Source organism: Cavia porcellus, unplaced genomic scaffold, assembly GCF_034190915.1.
Source record: "Cavia porcellus strain 051 isolate PalLab524CR breed Dunkin Hartley unplaced genomic scaffold, mCavPor4.1 scaffold_12, whole genome shotgun sequence".
Classification (NCBI taxonomy): domain Eukaryota; kingdom Metazoa; phylum Chordata; class Mammalia; order Rodentia; family Caviidae; genus Cavia; species Cavia porcellus.
The window spans coordinates 30,906,192-30,927,374 of NW_026947495.1; the positions used below are offsets into that span (position 1 = coordinate 30,906,192).

Sequence of the window (21,183 nt, forward strand, 5' to 3'; positions counted from 1 at the left end):
AGATTATTTTGCTTAAATGTTTATACTTTAGCAAAGGCTTATTACTTCTTATTCAAAGTGAAAGCCTGACACTCCCTGAAGAATTCTGCAGTTACAGGTTGTAAAGTGTTAGTCATGCATAGATCATTTGTAATTTTATTTATTTATTTATTTATTCTGTATATATGTTCATATATACTACCTAGCATATACAGGATTATTAGATATATATTACATATCTACTATACATTTATTCATCTACTATATAAATTATATATGTAGTTTGCACATACTGTACTTCTAATTCAAATTTATGGCTGTATATCACAACCTTAGAATGACTTTTTTGCTGTCTTTGCTATTAAAATTAATCTATCATCAAAACTGATCTTTACGTTTCAATAAGAATCTGTAAGTTTGACTTACTGTGGTACATTCAGTTCTTTAAATATGTATAAATATTTGTAAACTCCATAGCTATGAAAAGGTTGTCGTTGTCCCTTAATTAAGTGGATAAGAAAATAAATCACTCACTTAATATTTACAACTCAGCTCTTAATATTTCCGCTATATTTAGCTTGCTGGTCTTCTCTATTTCATCCGCTAAATTACTATTGAATTTAACATAGTATCCCTATTCTCACAGCTCTAATCACTTCAGGTATTTTCTCCTCAACTATTGTAAGTCTTTAAATTGGTTGCCCTTCCAAGGCAAGGCCTTTCATTTTCCCTACTGTTGTCAAATCTAATAACAGCACTCTGTCAACCACATGCCATCAATGGCTCCCTATGACCTAAAGGATAAATTCCAAATTATGTAGCATGCAAAGCTTGTCACAATCTGGTCTGGATTTGCTCTTGTTCAACCAGCTTGATCTCTCTCGTCTATGACTTGCAGTCATGGCAAAATTTTGTAAATCCCATGATGTTTCCAGACTTCATTATTCTTTGCACATGTTATTCTCTCTGTAGGACACATCCCTCGGACATTTTCCATATATGCAAAGTGTTGTGGAACCTTTCATGTTAATCAAACGACTGCTCACTTCAGCAAAGGCTTCTCTACGCTTGTTTGCAATTTCACAACATTTTGCATGTACTTCTAACCTCAATCTGATTTATGGCCTTACTTGCATATCAGTTTTTCCCATTGACCTTTGCTTTCATGACAGGCACTTGTTCATCTTTATAACTCCAAGCCTAGCATCATGCATGGTACAGAAAGGTCAGTAAGTGTTTGTTGAGAAAGGAATGTGGAGAGCTAAAGCATATGGAGATACTTAAAATGAACTATCAAGGAAATTCAAAGCAAATCTATACAATAACTCTGCAGGATTCATTTAATATTACTGTATTATTGGTGTCATATAATTCTGTTATTATAGTAAAGCCTGTTGAAATCCTGTTGTGTGTTTGTGCATTCAAATATCTTAAAAGTACATCTCTATGTTCTTTAACTAGACAATTGACTAATGTCTTTTTGGGGTGGCGGTGAGGCCTGAATGTTGCAAAGTTTTACTTCAAGTTTAGAGGAAAGCAAGTTAGAGTACCCCGTAATAGAAAGACAGAAATTCACAAGCAAAGGGTTTGTGCTTTGGAAGTAATCTAACCTTTTGTTTACAAAAGACAAACAAGTGAAAAACATTATGATTTTTAATAAGTCATAGAAGTCAGAATCTTCCCAGATATGTGAGTTGCATAAATAACACTTTTCTTCTATAATTGCTAAATAGTTTAATGAAGAACGTGTTTAGGAAGAAAATATTTTAAAGCATGAAGCTTTATTCAGAGTTAAATTTTCTACCTCATTAACATAGCTGTGAAAAAGTTGATATTTTGAAATTCTTTATTCATTCAATTTTTTTCAAATTACTTTGTCCTGACTAATTTGTCTTTACCTGAAGACGTTGGCTTCTGATTTAACAGAGAAAATAAATAAAAACAGTTAGTTCTGATCTGGATGGGACAAATGGTTAGTGACCAAGCTACTGTAACTGTTAGTGATACAAGAAGTTTCATTATACATGTATATATATTTTCTACATTTCCATGGGGCGAATAGAAAGTTAGAAATAGTCAGCTTTGCAAAATAAGTAGCAAGTGAATGGCTCTTCCTTTGATTGGCTGCGGAGTTGGTCTAATTCAGAGAAACAATTAGCAACTTATTAGTAACTGCCAGATAACAACCAGACAGCATTCAGGTATTGTCAGACGTCTGATAAGGCACTTAATAAACTTTTCATTAGCCTTTGAGACAATCCTTTCAAGAGAAAGTATTTCTGGTGGCAGCTACCCTTTGGCTTTCCTTATTCCCCACTTGAGCCTCAAGGTATTTTGAAAATCAAAATTTAAAAAAATTAATATCACACAATAATTATTCGGTCAAATGTTCTATAAGAAACATTTGCTAATATGTGTTCTTCTACCCCAAATCGGCACAAATATCATGATTTAAAGACGCTCTGTTGGGCTGGTGATTTAGTTTAGTGGCATAAATGCCTGCCTGGCAAACCCATGGTTTGAGTTTGATCCCGGTAACACCAAATAAATAAATAAATAAATAAATAAATAAATAAATAAAAGACATTTTATTTACATGCATTTAATTTTATAGAATTGGGTTTTTTAATCCTTAGGCACCCCTATATGGTACAGTATTTAAAATAATATTATTTAAGATAATATCCAAAGGATAAGCAGTATTTAATAATCCCAATATTATTTTTAGCTGTAGTATTTTATCATTTAAATACTAAAGGTTCAAATTAAGGTAAATATTTGGTAATGCAATATGTTTTTAAACATTTTCCTAAAATATTACATACGCTTTATTAAACAGTAAAATATAGCAGAGATTAATACATTCACCATAACCTAGTACTTTGTGTGAATGTTTAAATGCGGACATGCTCATTGTTTCATAGGGAAATGCTAATTTTCACAATAAAACTTCCAATTATATAATCCAAGAATAATGCAAAAGAATTAATTATTATTCTCTCTTAGGAAGGTATAACTTCTGAATGCTGTGTGAATTCTATTTGTCAACATTACTTTTCTTGTAATTAAAATTCTAAAATGATCTTTAAATAATTCTTCACTGAAATTGTATTCTGATGAGTTTTTTTATTGCAATAATTGCAATTCAACACTTAAATAAATGTTTCACCCAAATATTTACCCTTATAAAATCATCTCTAAAAGCTTCCTGTCGGCTTTTCTAGTGAGAAGGGTGCATCTGTTTGAACACAAATTGAGAAAAATTTAGGTAAAATTACTTGTAATTTGACTTTAATGCCTTTTCTTTTTCATTTTAAAAAAGAAATTCCGTGGCCTCATCCCACTCAGTTCTTCATACCAACATGGTTTTTCAAGGTCTCGGCTTAATATAACCATCTCCCTTCCTATTTTTTACTCTTTTTCCACCTCCAGAAATTCTGTCACAGATTGAATCCCCAGAAAACAAGGAAATCACATAATCTAGACAATATAAACACATACCCTTTATGTGGGTCCTTTCAGTGAAAACTGCAATTAAGAGATGTTTGGAAATCAATCTACCTGGTCATAGAGATGATTTGAAATCACCAAAGAATAATAGATGAATCACTTATTTTTCTTAGGGAAAATTCTAGCCCTTTAAAAATTGTCTGCATTCAAAATTTCTGAGAACTCACTTGTCTTTTTTATGCATATTATGTTTTTCTTCCAAATTTCACTTCTCTGTTATATCTTTGTCCACTATTATTTTAATTACTTCTTCAATTATCATTTCTCTAATAAAATCTTCCTTATCCTTTTTCCTAATATTCATCTATATCTAATTATTTCATTTTGTGGTTTAATTTTAATTAATTTTTTGTCTACTAAGTCATAAAAGTAAAAAAATGAATTATCTATAAATTTTGTATTCATTCATTTTCACATTATTTCTTGAATGTTAGTCTTTTGAAAACTGTTTTTTCATGTTAATATTTGTGGCTGCAGTTGACTAGAAAATAGTAAATTTAATCCTGCCCATATTTTAAAAGATAAATTTTAGACAATACTTCTGCATATAAAAAATATACTCAGCTTTAAATGAGAGAACACAAATCCTATTAGATAGTAGTAATTATACTCAGCTATTAATGAGAGAACACAAATCTTATTAAATAGTAGTAAAAATGTATGCATAATAACCTATTATAATTGAGAGTTTATATTACATGTTTACTAAAAATTTTTGAAAATAACACAAAAATATTATCAAAATTATTTATAAATTATATGATTTTGAATACATATATCTGTTTAAAATTTAATAATGTGATGGAGTCTAGTAATAGAACCATGAATTAAGATGTTGTGATGAGAGAAATAATATAAAATAAATATATAGTTTTAAATGAATTTCTTACACCAGTAACACACTGACTCATTTGCGTTACTACCTTTGTGTCTATGAGATCCATCCATGTTACTAAATTCAATGTGATTTTCATCAGCCCAGTAGAGTCTGTGGTTGACATAATCTATTGTTAGTGCCATGGGTCTAGAAATCTTGGTTTCTATGACAACACTCTGATTGGTTCCATCCATGCCAACACGGCCAATGTGAGGATACTCACAGCAGTCAATCCAATACAAATACCTAGGAAAGAGAATCAATAATGATTACAAGTGATACAAGAATGAAACATCACCAATTATTTCACTTGTTTTGCTTAACTGTTCCCAGATTAATTCTTGCTATCATTCTGAATAATTTTATGTGTCAACCAATGCTAACTGAACAAAACTGATAAATTATCTAACTTTAGATGAATAAAACCGTATTCATGCCTTTGGCTCTGCCTCTTTCTCCTCCGCACTTTTCTCTGTCACTTTCTCTTGCTCATTTTCTTATCTATGGGAAATCTAAAACAAATAATAAAGATATGTGCGTCACTTGTTTGAATATATACAGTGTGTTTAATAACTTGTGTTTAGATATCTCCTCAAAGCTTCCCACAGTCAGAGATGGGGCTTTTTCAGAGATGTCTGGATCTAGAGTGTGTGATGCTGGAATTCATTCACCATGCTAGCATTAAGGGGCTAGGATTAGAGGCACCTGAAGTAGTCTACATCAATTAAAAGGGGCAGAAAGATGCCCTTGCTTCCTTGCTTTTGCTGCCTTCTGCTTACTGTGAACTAGTTCTACTCATCTATGATGCTCATCTTCCAATCCCTTCTACAATGGGGCCAGATGATTATGGACTGAAACCTCTACACACTTGAGTTAAATAAATTTTTCTATAATGTTAGGTGTCAGGTATTTTGTTTCGGCAACAAGAGAAAAGTAACTAAGACAGTGTGATAGTCACAAGCCAATTATAAGAGGTTCAATTTAAAATGATTAAAACAAAATAAAATTACATGAATAGGTAGATCCTCACACGAGCCACATTTCAAGCATTCAAAAACAACATGGTATTGTGGGTGTATATCCAACTACATAGATAAACAAAATTTTTGTCATAACCACATAAAGTTTAGTACAAAACACTGATATTACACTATTAGAAGTTCCAGTACAGGACATTTCAGAGAGAATGGCATAAAAATGAAGACAGTGATATTGATATCATCAATGAAATCCTTAGTCTGCACTAAACAAAATGATAGTGCTACTTTTTAAAATACAACTCCTATGGAATTACTTATGTATAAAATTTGCTATGAAGTTCGTAATTAAAACCTCAGTAAAATTTGTTGAAAGAATAGTTCTACACTGCCCTGTGGATACTCTGCAATGTTTACTCAAGTTCACACATTAAAAAAAAAGTCAGTTTGAAATAGTACCTACTGTGTGAATTATAAAAAGGATAAGTCTGTAAAGAAATGTCTGCTTGTAACCATAACAACAGACTTCCGTGATTCTCAAGATGTCTTTTATATTTACACATACTGCAATATATTTCTTTAAAATGAATTGTATAGAAATCTGATGAATTTTTTATTTCTCTTCTGCAATTATTTATATTTAGACATTACCTTCATTTGAAAATATTTCTGATTCTGAGCTATAACGTTAATCATCGATACTCATTCTCCAAGAATTTTTCTTTCAGTATATAGGAATGCTGAAATCAGATAGCTGTATGGATTTGAAAATAAGTGGGAAAATGTTTTCTTATGTGATTTTAAAATTTAAAGAAGTATTTCTGTGCTTACAGAAATTAGAAATCTACATTTCATCTTAGTATGCTTTTCAGTCCTTCACAGTAAACACAGCCTTGTGATAGCTGTCTTTGAAACATTCAGATGATTTACACGTCAATGCATTGATTTAAGTATAGGTAAGAGTGTTCTAGTAGCTATAACACCTGATGTCTAAAGCCAATTATATATTTATTATTGTTGTTGTTTATTATTATTACTCTATAGTCTCCATGGTAAGCACAAACATTTATAAAGACATGGTCATTCTGCTAAAGCAACTCACTATCAAAACAGATGGAAGGGTAAAACCTTGACATTAAAAATATTCACATAATGCTAAAAGGTTTACTTAGCATACCCTTCTTCTATTTCTCCAGGTGAAATCTTATGCTTAAGGACTAGCATAAATTAAAATACAGAAGCATAAAATACCTTTCTAAATATATTTGTGTGTCACTACTAACATTTGCAATGGTTGCTAAAGAGGTCAGTTGCATAAAGTATACTTCATATATTTCTTTCACATATAATGCAAATAAAATAGCTTCTATGATTACTTTTTTGTGGACTTTCTAAAATAATATTAAGAATAGAAAAAATCTGCAAATCAAGGTATGTGGTGAAGGGTAGAGCTTAGTGAGGAGATCCTCGGTTTGATTTCCAGCAGTGAGAAATAGAAACTTTTTTTGAAAGTGATCAATACTTTTAAACATTTAGATAATTGTCACTATTTCCAGATATTCAAGTCTTAAATGCTGATTGTAATAGTTTTAAAAGGTTAATTGTTAAAATGGAACAAAGTATAATATTTTTGGCTCTATTTCCTTTATTCTTTTTCAAGTAACTTAAAAACTATGCTCATGACATAAGATCATCTTGTTACTAGAAACACAGACAAGATGTAATAGGAAAAACATAGGACCAAAGCCTGAAAACTGAATTAAATCCCATTTTAATATCTCGTAGTATAAAAAAGATCCTAGAAAGCACTTAACCAATTTGACATTAAATGTTAAGGCAATGACTCAAAATAATTGTATCTTTATCAGAGATTTTGTGTATAATACATATGTCTGAAGTAATAAAACCTTGGAATAGTTTTTAATTTTATATAATGCTTCGGAAAAAGTAGTTACTTTTCTTTTCCTTGTTTTTGTATGGAAACTCTCAATCCAAACAGGTCTATGAACTGATCGTTTCCCTCTCTTGCATGTGCTTCTTTTCCTGTATTCTCTCTAGCTAAAGGATTTGTTTATGTATTTTGGTTGTGTTGTATTGTGTTTTGACTTAATCTTGTTCTCTTTTATTGTACAGAATGAAATGGTTCCACAGTTCCATATGGCTAGCTGATGTCTTTCAGTCTGTATGAGTTCCTTGCAATTTGTTGGATGTGTTCTGCTTCTCTGTGTGTCTGTGTATTCCTACCACACATCTCCTTTCAGTCAGAAATAACTGCCCTAAAGCACAACAGCATGCCTGCCTGTTTCTTTCCTATCACTATTGTTCAGGAAGCTATCTCTGATTCACCTTTAGGTGGACATGTTTTCTACTTTTTCTACCCTAAGAGCAATTGCATTGTACTATAATTATTTTACCCACTTACTATTGATAAAATGACACTGTTCCTTACTTTTATATTTATTTCTAATTAGAAAAGTGTCAGATATATTTTAATAACATTCTAAAAATGTAGGTTTAGTAAAACCATGAGTAATATTTTTTTCTTTAACATAGGTCCTTGATTTACTATTTAGTAAATATTGAGTATCAAGGAATTTAACAATATCCAAACTATACTTTGTATTTGTCTTTTGTTATAATAACCTGAAATATTGTCAAAAAAGCTGACTATAATTGTAGAATTAATCATATTTTCCACTGTATTTTAAAATGATTATACACATCCTTTGTAAAGGATAATGTTATAGAGAATTTTAATTATTTCAGTCACATAAAAGTACTATAAATCACAAAACTGATTCAAATATTAGATTATATTTTTAGATGGTTAACATAAAACAATTGAGAAAAATTAAAATTTAACTGAATTTAAATGTAAAAAATAGGAAGATGACCTATTTGTATTTTTACCACTGTTACTATTATATCTAAATTCATACTGTGATAATGGGTCTTCTATAAATAAAATATAGAAAAAGCCACCAAGATATGTTCTAAAAGCTTTTTGTTTTATTACACTAGTCTGAAAAGTGTTCATTAAATGAGTCCTTGGCTGATCACTTACAAGTGTCAGGACAGAAAGAGAATATTGCCATATCAAAATTACGTGCAAATTACACTAGTAATCTGAAATACAAGGAAGGGTTCATTGCATTTTTATTAAGTGATCTTACATTTTGAATTGTCATTTGTGAGGCAAGACTGCACAATTTTCATATGCTGATGGCATTTTCAAACTGAACCTCATTTTACAAAAAATTAAAATCCAGCTTGTTCATTGTTTTACTCTGGAAAACTTGGAAAACAGCAAAAACAAAAAGGTGCTACTAAATTGTTGCTATTCAAGTAGATGGCTTTGTTTCATTCAAAGATCCAAATTTATTTGATTATTGGGTTATTATATGTCATATACAGTATAATCCAACTATTACCCAAAAATTAAGTTAAGGGAGTTTTTTATATAACATGTACAATAATTTAGTACTTTGTTGTTTTAATTGACAGGTTTAATGTATGAGTTTATGCTGTTGGTAATTTAAGACTGCTTTCAGTTATTGTGTAATAACTGTACATGGGAGAAATAAAACCTAAAGCTAGACTCAGTTGCATTTATTAGCCTATGATACAGTCTTTGCTTCATAAACAGGAAATTCTACGGTTATTATTAAACAGACAATGTTTCTTTCATGAAAAAGTGAAACATTTTAACTGTTATGAAATGGAAAGCTAACTCAATTATATTGATTTTGAAAAAAAGTCCCACAGATTTCAAATCTCAAAAATAAATAGTTTCTGAGCAAAAAGCAAAATAATTATAATAGTCACATCTTTATAAATGAAAATAGATGATAATCATTATTTCCTGAAACATTCACATAAACAGGCTCTTATGAATCTCTTGTAAGTAAAACAAAGTTACTCTCTGTTTAACTTCCTGTTGCTATGGTAAAGAAAATATTTAAAGAGATAAGAAAATTACTGTATAAATGTAGAGTAAAAAGCTCAAAGGTGCCCATTACCTGGAAACCGAAATGCATACAAGGTAAAAGTCTTTTCCTATTTAATTTTGCTTTTATCCAAATGAATTCATAAAATTAACCTATAGAAGGTATAATGCTTAGCGTGTATTTATTTTAGAAGGGGCCCCAAAAGCTGAGATTTAATAGTTAGCAAGTCTAAAATTTAACTGTTAAATGTGACCTGGTGTATAGTTTTTTGGAAAAATATATTTGTATAATAATTTTGAAAGCACAATAATGTATTATAGTTATCTTAATATTTGTTACTGGAAATAGATGGCTATTTAAAACATAAACTTTCTCTAAATTTGTCATTTTAACAAATATATTTGGAGGGTTAAAAACCTACAAACATCATTTTTGATCACATGATAAATTATAGTAAAAAATTGGAAAGGTATGAATTCCCTAACTACAAACATGACATAATTAAAATTGAACTAGAAATGTCATAACACATAGAATTTTAGCCAAAAAAACCCCAGACTGTTTTGACATTGTAATGGATGCTCATTCCTCATCTGAAACCTCCGGCCTGCTATGCTAGATCCTTTGAATGGTTTTCCCCATCTTTATGCTGAAATCAAAATGGTATACAGCTCCTATGTGAACCTTTGCTATTATTCCCAATTTGCCATTTATTTTGAATACATTTGATACACCTTGTCATTTATTACCATGGGTACTACTTATGCTTTTTGCTATAAATGGGCAGGAAATATACTGCTCATACCTGTGACCAGAATAAATACTGTAAAATATGATTCAATCCTTTATTATTTCTCTGTCTTTTTCTAAGACTTAAAAACATTTAATATAAGGAAAATCTGTACATTGTATGAAATTCTACAATAAACACTGAGTAGTTCAAGAGAGTTGTTTAAAACCTCAAAAAGCAGAATTTTGAAAAGCAAAAATGCTTTTTGCTTTTCACTGTTATAGTCTTCATACTTTTTCTTACTTTTCATCAATAATTTCTACACGTTCACACTTCATATTAAATTTTCATGTTAATTGCCTATAGAACTAGATTTACACCAAAGACCATAATCTTAAAGAGTTTTAACATTTGTTACAAACCCAGCTCGAGGATCTAAAGACAGGTCCCTGGGAAACTTCAGCCTTTTGCTAACAAGGATGGTAGGATATAAGCCATTGACTTTGGAAACTTCAATTATCCTTTTTTCCATGTCAGACCAATAGAGATTTTTTCCAATCCAATCAACAGCAAGTGCATTGGGGACAGCTGTATTATGCACTACCTAACAAAATAAGAATTTAAGAAGTTAACAGTGTAAATCTCTAAAATGGAACCTGAGCAATTCTTGATTTTTATGGAGTCATAGAAATCTATTTTAACATTGGAAGTGGAGTTTGGTTAAGAAGAAGATTGATCACAATGCAATTATTTTTGTTTGAGGAAAATTAATATATAATCAGAGCTCTAGAAGTTACATGTGGAGTTAAGGAGAAATAAACAATACCACCCACGTAAAAGCTAATGGATAGATCCAGAGTTAGTGATTGTAAGTTTCCCTATTCAGCATCTTAAATATGGGCCAAATGATTGACAGAAGGAATTTTTGACATTGTTTAGTTTTAACAGCCTGTTTTTCAATAGCATTTTTCATTCTCCTTGTTACTTTTGCTCTATTTCATTGACTACAGAAAAAAAAAAAAAAGAAAACACAAATAAATTTGGGTACAATATATTGCGAAACTAGTCCAAGGCAAATAAAAAGTATATATGAAATTATTATAAATTCTAAGCCACATCAAATTAAATACAGTAAAAAAATATTGGTTTTCTTTGTAAAAATAACATACATATGAAATGACCCATCATTCTTGTTCTGAATGACAGATCATTCTTTATTCTTATAGATTTTAGGACCATGTAAAATATAGAACTGAATCTTGGAGATGCATAGAAATTAATAGTTATAAAGTTAGATAAGAAAATATTAATCAAATTTTACAGCTATCATTTTCCCTAATGACATCAATAACAAACAAGCAAAGAAAGATAACAATATCAGCATCTGTAACAATTAAAGATATTATCTACAGTGTTGATTTTAAGACATATTTGCTTCTTTATTCTACCAATCTCAAAATCTAGAAAGCTGATAATTAACTATTTAACTATCAACAAATAGTGATCTTATAAAAAGAATCATCTCACAAACTTATATAGAGTAATGATAGAACAAAAATGGCAAGGACAGTATACTTAAAAACTCAAAAAGATTATAAAAAAACATAAAAGCAATGAAAAATTTAAATATCTTATAAAATGCTCAAAATTGAATAATGTAACCTTCACAGGTTGTATTTAAATTATAAAAGAAATTATTTTACTGTCCTCTCTAGCCATTGGATACCCTATCATTAACATGTATTGATGTATCATTTTATAAACCACTAACTACAGTTATCCTGACTTAACTGAACCTAAGATGCAGTATATAAATGTTTTAATGATTCATTAATATTTTAAATATGCTTCCACAAGAACTTTATATGTGGCATTATATAGGATTAACAGAATGTTACAATATTTGAGTTGTTCTATCTGAATACAAAATATTTAAATCTTATTGCAGATACATAATGCTAATAAATTCATTTTAAATGCAAAAAATACAAAAATAGTAGGAAGTAACTCATTTTAAAATGTCACTTTTTAATAGTAAACTTGTATCAATAATCTTGATTTTATACTAATTCATTCAATTATTGTCATCTTTAGAAGTTTGTAAGTCTTCTCATTTAAATCTAACTCCATCATTTAATTTATTTTCAATCACAAATTCTCACTGTCATCTTTCCTTTTATTAGAATCTACATTCCTGAATCTCTAATCATTAATATCTAATCTCTAATCACTAATCATTTATAACCCTCAAGTTTGCTAGGCATTCTACATTTTATTTCAATAATTTGATTTTTAGTTTATTGCAAGTAGTGTCTTAATAGAACACAAGAATAAAATCTTTATATTTCCTATTTAAAGTATTTATTAACTTACACAACAAAAAATATGAAATTGAAACCAAACTAATATAATCTACAAGTTACCATAAAATAAACTAAGATTCTATTCAACCATTCAAATAAATTATTCAGTAACCTCATCATTGCAATATTTTGTTACCTTAATGTCACTTCCATTTAAATACATTCTATTTATGCGACTTCCATTAGGTCTACTAGAATCAATCCAATAGATGAATTCTTCTCTGTAGTCAAAATCTATAGCAATAACATTATTTAGACCCTAAAAATGAAAAAAGAATGTAATTTCAGTAACAGAAATTACTTTAAAATGTTTTAAGAGCTCATGAAATTCATTTTCCTTTAAATACAAATAGTTATTGAAATAACTTACATTTGTGCCTAATGCTTTTTAAAAGCATCTTATATGGTTACATGTACTCCATAGTATACACTTTAAAAGGTGGATAATTTGGAAATATATAAAATGAGACACATTTTTCAATGTTCAAAGTGGTTTAGAGTCCAATGAAATGGGCAAATTTGGTTTTAAGGAAAAATAGCTAACAATTGGGTTAATATTTGACATATACATGACATTTTAGCCTGTTCTATGGAGAAAGCAGAAATGAACAGTGAGCTAAATGGTAAAGGGAGACGTTCTCTGTAGAACTAAACTTTTCCCCAGATAGCCATCTGATAAGCTAGATAAGAAAGCTCAGAAATGTGACTCTAACCAAAAGCTCTTATCTCAACATCATAAATAATTTCTCTTTTTTAATGCTTCAAATGGCCCCTTAGGCAATAGACTGTCATATTAGAATTTGAAAGTTATAACCTTAGGTGAATATTTGACCAAAGAGGATTTGAATATTTAACATCTTTGATTTCATTTGGTGAAAATGTGAATACATCACTCCCTTCTGACTCATAGCATTCCAAGGTTAGGCAATCAAATGAAAAATAAGTTCAGCCTTTGAGTTTCTGATGCTACAACTTTTTAGTTTGGTCATCCTGCTGTTTGGTTTGATTTGTGGATTCTGTTGTAGGTTCTGTAATGTTATTAGCTTGTGAATTACTCCAAGGGTTTATAAAGAACTAGTTTAGTTCTGACCTAACTTGAGACTTTAATGGACTAACAAAACTTAAGTCAAAAGTTCAATTGTATACGTTCATCTTAAGGACAAAATATTTTGTTAATATATAAGTTCTTATCTAAAGGAAAATAGTTGACAGAATAGACACTTGGCAAATCCCCAGGAGATCTTCATCAAGTCTTTTACCGATTTATACTTGTTCATGTTATTATATGCCCCAAAGATACACTAAATTTTAAATTTCAAAGTACTTACACTTTTATGGTAAGAATTAGCACCGATTAGGAGACAAGACTTTTGTTCACTTTGATTTTGTTTAGGGGAAAAGGGACAGAAACAATGGGCATTCCCAGGTCTGCCATAGATGTTTTTGATGTTTTGGAAGATCCAGGCCAAGGCTAAGTGATTATTGGTAGGACTTTATTTCTTTTCAACAATTTACAAGACAAAAGTTGTCTATTTACAGAAGTAAGTCAGAGCGGGTTCTGGCAAGTAGTTCTTTATTTTTCTTATGGCAGGGTAAACTCTAGTAATAAAGATGTGAACCTCAAAAGTTCAGCTCTTATGCTTCCATTTGGCTCAAGTCAGCAATGTATTTGTCTTTGTCTCTCAATTATGAAGATCTTCTGAAATACCCACACCTCACAAAACTGCCTGCCATTTGTAATAAAAAAGAGATTCCAACAGGGGAAAAAAAAAATGCTCCAAATTTCTCACTCAGCCCAGATGAAAAGATGCAAGAACATTTCTTACTGACAATATTACTTATTAAGAATAATTATTATAAATGATAAAAAGGAATTAAGATTTATAGATCAAAGATGCATTAAATTTTGCTCCACATGTTTAAAATTGGAGCATCCCTTAACTAACTAAATGCATTAAGTTATACATATATAGAAAGCTGACTATGAAAACACAATTGAAATTCTAAAATATAAATTGAATATATTACGGACAAATTTTAAGGCTCAAGAAAAGTACTTCACTAATAGCTTGCAATATCCTATTTTTAGTAAAATGGCTTTCTTTTCAGGGGGAAAATGAACTTGTCTTAGGGTTCTGTGATGGCTTGCCAAATCAGGTCAGTAAATTAGAGGGGTTTACAGGAAAAAATAGAGGAAAAACTTGACTCTAATTTTAGCAAGTATTTATCCACAATATCCAGCCATGTAAAAACCTCCTACTCTCATATGAACAATAATGTTTAGATAATGACAATCTAATTCCAAATTGATCAATTCAAGTAAAATAAATTAAACCTATAAATGTATAGTAATTGAAGTTATGAATTTCAAAATAACAATCTATCTAAGCTGGTCAGATTTTTATATTTTTTGTTCTGAATCCCTAAAGAAAATATAGATCAATGCTGTCTTTGTAGACTCTTATGCATGTAGCATTAAAACAGCCAGAGTTATGGCCAAATAATGTCTGAAAACCAGAGTCATCTCAGGGGTTTCGAGCTGAAAATTGGTTTCATCAAAATCCTATTTGCTTCTTTCATTCCTATACCTGAATATGTGCACCCTTTAGTTTGAGATGATTAATTTAGGAAACTGTATTTTGTGTCTGTATGAGATTTTATTGAAAAAAAAAACTGTTAGAAATGATTTGGGCAATGTATTAGAAAGTTCCTTGATTAATTTTCATTCATCAAATTTATGTACTAAAGTACATTTTCAAACATGGTATGTGAACTGAAGCTATAATGCCTAGTGCAACATTTACATTTTAGAATATATATGGCACGAAAAATTTCTATCAGATGTTTAATTACACACAATAGAATTTCATGATATTATTAATGACTAAAATGAAGAAAATGAGATATTATGATAAATCATTCTTAATCAGTAACATATAAACCTATCATAACTAACGTAAGGATATTTTCCTTTCACTTGAGTTGAAAATATATGTGGAATATAACTATTTCTGTGTTTTACTTTATTCTTCACTCTCTAGAGGTACAGACATCTCTAAAGGAAAATAAAATTCTATCGCTTAGAACTTTTGACAAAATTTTAAATACTGTGTTATGCTAAAAAGGTGGTTAAAAACAGAGTCCCTTACATAAAGTACACACTCCAAACAGGCCACACAGAGAACCGGATGTCAGATTTGTCATAAGTTTGCTCTTTGATTTGTTTTGGGGATAATGTCAACATTTGTTTATCCAATACTTATCATTAAGAATAATTTTTCAAAGATTTTCAGAATCATCATGAAATTCCTCATCTTCCTCATTCCATTTTATTTGCATAAATTCTCTGCGAAGAAACGTATTAGAACTTTATCCTCACATAGTCACTAATGACTGGCAATAGTGTAAAATGATATCGCCATGAAAAAAGAGCCGTAGTAAAGTGTGCAGTAAAGTGGTTCCATTATATTAAAAAGGTTTAAATGATGCGTGAAGGAAAAAATCATTTTGCTGCATTAAGAACAATTTCTGACAGTATATTTTCTATGAAAAACAACAAAACGGATACCAGTAGAAATGTTCTGATTTGCATGGTTAGAAAAATAAAGCAAACAGCTACAACTGCAGCTCTGTTACAGTTATTTTATAAACAAAATACATATTTTGCCTGTATTAGTTAAATGTGATTCAACTAAGCTCAGCAATAGAGTATTCTAAAAAAGCAACTTTCTCCTTTTAAACAGATATGGTACACATGAAAATTAAAATGTTAAAAATACCAACAAGTAGAAAATAAATAGATCTCTGTGCTAAAAGAGCATATTAATAAATTAAGGGTTGCCATACGTGACTTTGAAGTTACAAAGAGGGTTATGGGAGACTAAAACGATGAACACCAGAAAAATATTTTCCATATTTTTAAAATATTGAGTAGATTGGAAAAAAGGAATTAAGTTAAATAATGTAGGAAACAATGTAGGTAGCAAGAAATTTTTTTTCCATTTTGAAAAAAATTATATCTTTCTCTAAAGACGATTTCTGTATTATTGTCTGCAAAAGGCAAACATTCCTAAAGACTAGCAAATTCTTATATTTCATATATTCCTGATTAGCTTTTGTATACACCTAAAGACACTTTCTATTTTACACATTATCCAAGGATTCAGAATTAAAGAGTTTGAAATGGTGAATATAGGTGATACACCCCAAGAAAGAGTGTAAAACTCCTAGATCTTCTGGAATACAGCAAGTATGCATGTCAAAAGCACATGGAAAGTCTGAGCACTCCAGGGTGCTGCAGAACATGGTTTCTGAGTCTCAGTGGCAGCTGCTACATAGCTTGGACCATTAAAAAATGTGAGCCTACATTCTACATCCTCATATTTTTTCATTAGTAGCCAGATAATCTGAATTTTCATGTACAATTCTCATTTTCAAACTGTGATTTATGGAAAAGGTACAAAATCCAACTGTGTCAGAATTAGTCAATATAACACTGTATAACAGATATATGGACTTGAATTAGGATTAAACTGTAAAGTAAAATGAGTGAAATTCCCTCAAATGCAGTAGAGAAATCTGTACATTAGTAGCAAAAATAAACTTAGCTAAACATCACTGCCCATCCATTTCCGTAGGTTGCCCATTGATAGATTCAATCAGCCACAATCAAATGTTTTGAGAGAAAAGGTGAGTCTCTTCTGAATACATACTTTTTCCTGTCATTATTTCCTAGTCAGTTCAGAATAGCTACTATTTACAGGACATTTAGATTGTAAGGGGTATTTTAAATAAATTAAAATGAGTTAAACTGTATGGAAAGATATGGTTAGGCTGCATGGAGACACTGTAATATTTTGCATAAGGGACTCAAGTATTGGTGGGTTTTAGGATTTGAGGGAAACACAGGAAGCAATCCTGCACTCATATTATTAGGGTAATTTTTAAGTCTTATTTAAGACATCAAATGAAAATTACTATTTATTTATACTTAACATTAATATAAACACATCACAAAAGCAGTAAATATCCTTAATTTTGATACTTGATGCAATTTGGGGCTTAGATAAGTTTGTAACAACACTTTATAAGCTAAGTATTTCCAGGAAAATATGTATTTCTTGAAGATTAGAAAAAGCAATTACTAAATATATGTGATTTGTTTGTTTCAGGAAATAATTACTCTAGCTCTAATTATGTGAATGTGTGCTATTTCGATGCACATACAGAGGGGTGAAAAGGTTGAAATGAACAAATATAGTTCTATTTTCTCTTATGAGTTGAATATTATAACTTTTAATAAAATTAATATATAAAATTAGCATAGGTAAAAGGAATCAAACACAGGTCAAATTATCCCAGATTCTTCTGAGGTGGGTCATGTTGAAGCAATGTAGGATAAGACTGAAATCATATCAGCTCCTGGCCTTGCAATCATGATGCAATGAATAGGTCTCCTTGTCCTTCCCCCTGTGCCCCAATCCAAGTAATTGAATCTAGATTTTTGTGTCTTGCAGGTAAATACTCTAATTCTGATCATTATCTCCAGCCCTTCCCTTATTTTAATCACCAAATTTCAAAACCAAGTTGTTCTGTGCTCTATTATTAAGTTTTATTAAGTTCTAGAAAAGGTTACTTTTAAATTCCAAGGAGAGAAACAGAACCAATTTGAGTAATCCTCCATGGCTTGATAGAATTTTATGTTTCTGTAATGTAGTTTGAGCTAATTTCTCTCACATTAATTACATTTTATCATTTTTACCTTCTTTGATGTGTTATGATATATCAGGTTAGTGAGCATTACCTGCTCACTCTTAAACAAAAGAATGTTTATGGTAATCTAATACATGCATTATGTACATCCAAACATATGTGCTTCATAAATTTTAATTTTTAGGTACTTTATTTTCACAGCTCAATGCATATCTGGAGGGACCACGTTGAATGCTATAGAATTCTGAAAATGTCGTACCTGCTTTAAAAGTGTGTAGTTGGAACCATCAGTGCTAATTTTACGTATCTCATGATGATCAGCAAGAATAAGAAAAGGTTCTTCATCTAAAATCAATGCAAAAACAGGTTTATTATTTACAAATCTGCTTATTTTAGTGTAATTTAGCATCAATATAAATTACAATGCAGTGTTACTATGGTGATTTAGTAGTTAAAAATGTCATAGCCATTACCAAAGATACATTGTATCCTAAAGTACAGAATACCTACAACACTTAATTCTAAGTGCATTCATTTTTTACTTTAGATTTTCTTATATATTCTAACAATTTATTTGGAATTAGTAGAAAATGCATGATATTTAATTCTGGAAATTAAAATAAATTATAGCTCTAGAAAAGATCATTTTACTTATCTTAAAAATCTATAGTATAGCTAAATATTCATAAACACAAAAACTCTTCCTAATAAGAAACCATCAATTCCTCAGAATGATTTATGTGAAGACCTAGAGTATCACCATATATATTTACTTTGAATGTGCCTCAAGGATTCTCCTAAGTAATTTATAAGCTTAAATCTAATCTTTATTACTTTCACTTCTTTTCATGAGAATTATGTTTAAGCTTATACTAGTCATTAGTTCTTTCCTATGAGCTTACGTGATGTGTTTTACTAACTTTTATTTTAGAATATATAAAAGAGCATAAGTTTCTTATAATGCTGAATATACATAAAGATCTTTTGAACCTATACGCTGTTGGCTTCAGAATTTGTTTAGCAATGAAATAAATTAAAGAAAAATCTCAAACAATTTTGTAATATACATTTATTTGCTTATATATTTTAATAATGTCAAATAGACAGTGTTCTCAATTGTTATGATTTTATATCAATTCAATAAAATATTTTATTTTAATATCTTTGCTTCAAAAAATATTCATGCACTTATTTGCCAAGAAAAAAATCAGGATTCCAAAAAGAATTTGGGGAAAAATACTTTAAAAATACTCATTTTGTTTAATTGAACATGGCTCATTCATTGTTATAGTTATTGTCCTGGTTAATTTATATTTGAAAATATTCCATGTCTTTCTTTGTCTTTCAGTTTTGTAGTTAATGTATTATAATAGTAAGCTATCATATCATGTTTCACTCTATGACATACTACTCATGTTGGATATTCCCTTCAAATATTCATGACATCACCCTCATTCATTTCTGTCATTAGGACGAAGACAAATTCAGACTCATAATTCTTCTCAACATAAAGCTAGCTCTCATATTCCAGGTACTTTGACATTCATGTTAATATACTTTCAGTTTTACAAATATAAAGCTAACGGGGCTATTTTCATCTGAAAACTGAGGTAATTATGTTCTTAAAGCTTAAATATATTTGTATAAAATCTCTGCCCTATCACACAAGATTTATACTTCAACAACATCTAAAATTGTTAGAAGTTTCTAAATATGATTGCAATATGAAACAACTATGGAAATGATTCTAATATAAGAACTATATTATCATTAGGATTCATCCACTCCACACTATCTTTTGTGAGAAATTTATACTAATGCAAACATTTTTATAGATTTAACTTTTTATCTAGCATCATGTTACTAACTGCCTGATACATCAAGCAGTGAGATACTGAAAATCAAATAGGTGGGAAAAACAAAAAGAGTTTCTAAATGATTCTCAAATTGATTCACAAAAGAATATTCCAAGAATGAGTGACCATGGATGAAACACTGAATGAGATAATTAGCAATTGATATAGTGTGGTATTAACAAATAAAATTTATTTTAAAATTTTATCTTTATTATCTAATTAAAGTAGATCATAAAAACAATCTATTGTAACTGATATATCTGTCTGAGCAGCTTTATTCTAATATGCGTGATTTTCCCCGTAATGGTTTATAATATTTTTAATGGTATGGACAATGCTTTAAAAAATTTCTAATTTACATCATCATAAGTAATACTTGGAATAAACAGATATTTAAGAATATCTGCTAAATCACTACAAAAATTCACATAGCCTTTCTTTTTTGGAACCCAGAATCAAACTCAGGACTTGTGTTTGCCAGGCAGCTGCTAAATCTGTGTCTCAAAGAGTCTTATATGTTAAATGTGTTATGAATTTTGTTGCTTTTTCTTATCATTATCATATTAACCTTTGTTTCCTTGGCGTGAATATATGTGGTAGAGAAGGAAAGACAAATATTATAATAAAATAAAAATAAGCCTCTTAAATTTGGCTAAACTTACTTCTCATTATTATGTAATTCAGTAGAAATCTGTGTTAGATAGAGTTCTTTTGCTTGTGTTTACTCTCAAAATGTAGGGAACAAAATAATTTATAAGATCATAATGCAGTATTACCACAAACAAAACAGGGCATATACAGAATAAAAAATCACCATGACCGATTAATATATTGAGAGAAGTAGAGAAGAATTTGGATTTCGCAGAAACTGCAGGGAAAGTGAATTCAAGAATAGCTATAAAATTCACAATCAATATGTACAACTTAGGCTGGATTAGTGGGCAAGTTCAGTTTGATACCTGAAAGTGATTTGCAGCCATTTGGGTTATCAGGTTGTATTTTATACCCATCTGTACAAAGGCACTTGTAGGTCCCATATGTATTGATGCAGTGCTGGCTACAGGGAAACCCTGACGAGCATTCATCAATGTCTACACATGTTTTACCATCATCCTTCATTTGGAATCCAGGCCAGCATTTGCACTGGGGAAAGAAAAAATGAACCTAATCAATTCATATCATTATCAATGTCTTTTTATGATTAGATATCCCTTTAGCATGACTCAAACAAG

At 29.9% G+C, this 21,183-nt stretch overlaps 1 protein-coding gene across 7 annotated transcripts in view; it reads right to left on the minus strand.

Annotated features, from left to right (window-relative positions):
- Lrp1b (LDL receptor related protein 1B) overlaps window positions 1–21,183 on the minus strand; it is a 1,703,137-nt gene that overhangs the window by 204,128 nt on the left and 1,477,826 nt on the right. For all 7 annotated transcript variants that reach the window (XR_010050782.1, XM_063259026.1, XM_063259028.1 and 4 more), the window contains 5 exons: window positions 20,911–21,094; window positions 18,355–18,440; window positions 12,520–12,642; window positions 10,443–10,624; window positions 4,413–4,612 (listed from right to left, as the gene is read on the minus strand). Coding sequence is in view for 6 of the 7 variants with exons in the window: in XM_063259026.1 (XP_063115096.1) it covers window positions 4,413–4,612; window positions 10,443–10,624; window positions 12,520–12,642; window positions 18,355–18,440; window positions 20,911–21,094 (775 nt within the window). In the remaining variant the exon portion in view is untranslated. The remainder of the gene's footprint in view (window positions 1–4,412; window positions 4,613–10,442; window positions 10,625–12,519; window positions 12,643–18,354; window positions 18,441–20,910; window positions 21,095–21,183) is intronic.